The following is a 1,853-nucleotide window of genomic DNA, read 5'->3' as shown; positions in this document are numbered from 1 at the left end:
GACAGAGAGCTCCTCGAGAAGATAATCCGGCACAATGTTCTGAGAGCAATGCTACATCCACGGGTCACGTAAATCTTCTGTTAATCTACCAAGCATTATTGATGTTTTGGTCTCTCTCTACAAACTAGGTCACGGTTTATTCTCTAAAAGAACAAAATTTGGTCATAGTTTATAAAGTTTGACTTTTCAAAAAGTCCATCATCACTACAATATGAAACGAAAGGAGTAGGACAGTGGCACACAGTGGCCGTGAGTTCATGTGGGGCTGCTTTTCAAGCTATTCCTCCAATTCATATTACTTGTCGCTGAAATGAATGTATCTAGACGTATTTACTAGATACATTAATTTTAACGACAAATAATATGGATCGGAGGGAGTACTAAAAATGGACTGCTCGTCAGAACTCAAATGGCCCGTAACAAATCATAGGAGTCAGCCTGAATACGAGACTGCCACTGCCAGGCAAAAGTAATCAGTGGAGTTAAGTCAAGTTTTACATCCCGAAATGAACTGACTATAACTAGACCTCATACGCCGGATAGCCCGGCACAATCAAGCCGTATTTGTCATGCCCAGTGCCTTGAGGAGAAACGTGTAAGAAAAGGCGTCCTCCCGCAATTTCTCGAACCTGCAAGTAACCAACAGTTAGGCCAAAAGGAAAAATATGATCTTGTTCATTGATCTTGTTCATTCTCTTTACACCCTCCGTACCATAAACTGAACTGCAAAAACGTCTTATATTTTGATACAAAGGTACTCTATTTGACACGTCAAAAAACAAAAAACAACACAGATGGAGAAGGATTCATATCCTTTACTATATATACCTTCCAGACTTTGAGTTGTGTCCGGCACCTACTTCACACTTGAATAGCAGAAGGTTGTCATCCCTTTTCAATTCCCTCAGCTTAGCCACAAACTTGGCAGGTTCGGAGTACATCACGCAAGGATCTGGTTGTTGTTACAGAGGAAATGAGCTGTGATGCAAAACCATACATACTCGGAAGAAGCTCACAAGTAATCAAAGGGACGAACGCCTACCGTTTAAGCCGGCCGTGACGAGAATGTGGGGATACTCTTGTGCTTTCACCTGCAATAAATATCACCATCAATTCATTTTTGCAGTCCAATTAGACATCACGAGGGAGAAGCAAAGTGAACACACGGCAGTTCTTATTCAGGCGTTCAGAGTTTAGTCTCTTCTAGCTAAGTTTAGTCTCTTCTTTCTTGACCCAGAGTACAGTCCACAATATTATTGTGAGATCGCAGTTCCTATTCATGAATATATTCACGCGAGTAAAGGAAAGAGATGGCGACCGTGAGCTCTGGCGACGCGGGGGAGCCGGCCGGGGCTCGCCCGCGTTGCGCTCCCCCGCCTTGCCCTGCGGTGCAGCCAAGGTTCCTATAGGCGGACCTCGCAGAGGACGACGAAGCTTCCCCGGTCGCCGACCGCCCCGGCATCCCTCTCCCTCCCCGTGCCCCTGTTCTCGCGGCGCCGACCAGCGCGGCCGCTGGCTCAGCCTCCCGTAGTGGAGGTTCTGCCTCCGGCTCGCGACGGCGGCCGCAGAACCGGCCGACGAGAGCTCGTCCGCCTCGGGCCCAAGGCGCTGCCTTGCGGAGGTTGGGTGGCCGCCGGCGCCGCTCCTGGGGTTGGCGGGTCGGTCTGACCTGGGAACGGCCCGCTCGTCGTGGCGCTCTTCTCCGGCGACCTCCCCTTGCCCTGCTCCGGCGTCCTCTCCGGCTCTCCTCATCGCTCCGGCCGCTGATGGTTTGGCTGCTCGCCGCTCCCCGTTCCGGCCATTCATTGCCGCGTTTGGCTCCTCTGCGCTCCAGCTCCGACCTTCCTCCGCGC

The 1,853-nt window shown here is 50.7% G+C and overlaps 1 protein-coding gene across 1 annotated transcript in view; it reads right to left on the bottom strand.

Moving 5' to 3' along the window:
• Positions 1-165: 165 nt before the first annotated feature.
• Positions 166-1,853, bottom strand: part of LOC123137479 (protease 2) — a 6,991-nt gene continuing 5,303 nt past the window's right edge. The window contains exons 2-5 of the mRNA XM_044557259.1: positions 1,319-1,841; positions 1,043-1,091; positions 829-952; positions 166-629 (exon numbers count right to left, since the gene is read on the bottom strand). Of these exons, the coding sequence (XP_044413194.1) occupies positions 554-629; positions 829-952; positions 1,043-1,091; positions 1,319-1,462 (393 nt within the window). The 5' untranslated portion in view covers positions 1,463-1,841 and the 3' untranslated portion in view covers positions 166-553. The remainder of the gene's footprint in view (positions 630-828; positions 953-1,042; positions 1,092-1,318; positions 1,842-1,853) is intronic.

This window comes from Triticum aestivum, chromosome 6B, assembly GCF_018294505.1.
Source record: "Triticum aestivum cultivar Chinese Spring chromosome 6B, IWGSC CS RefSeq v2.1, whole genome shotgun sequence".
NCBI classification, from domain to species: Eukaryota; Viridiplantae; Streptophyta; class Magnoliopsida; order Poales; family Poaceae; genus Triticum; species Triticum aestivum.
This window is presented reverse-complemented; position numbering and strand designations above follow the sequence as displayed.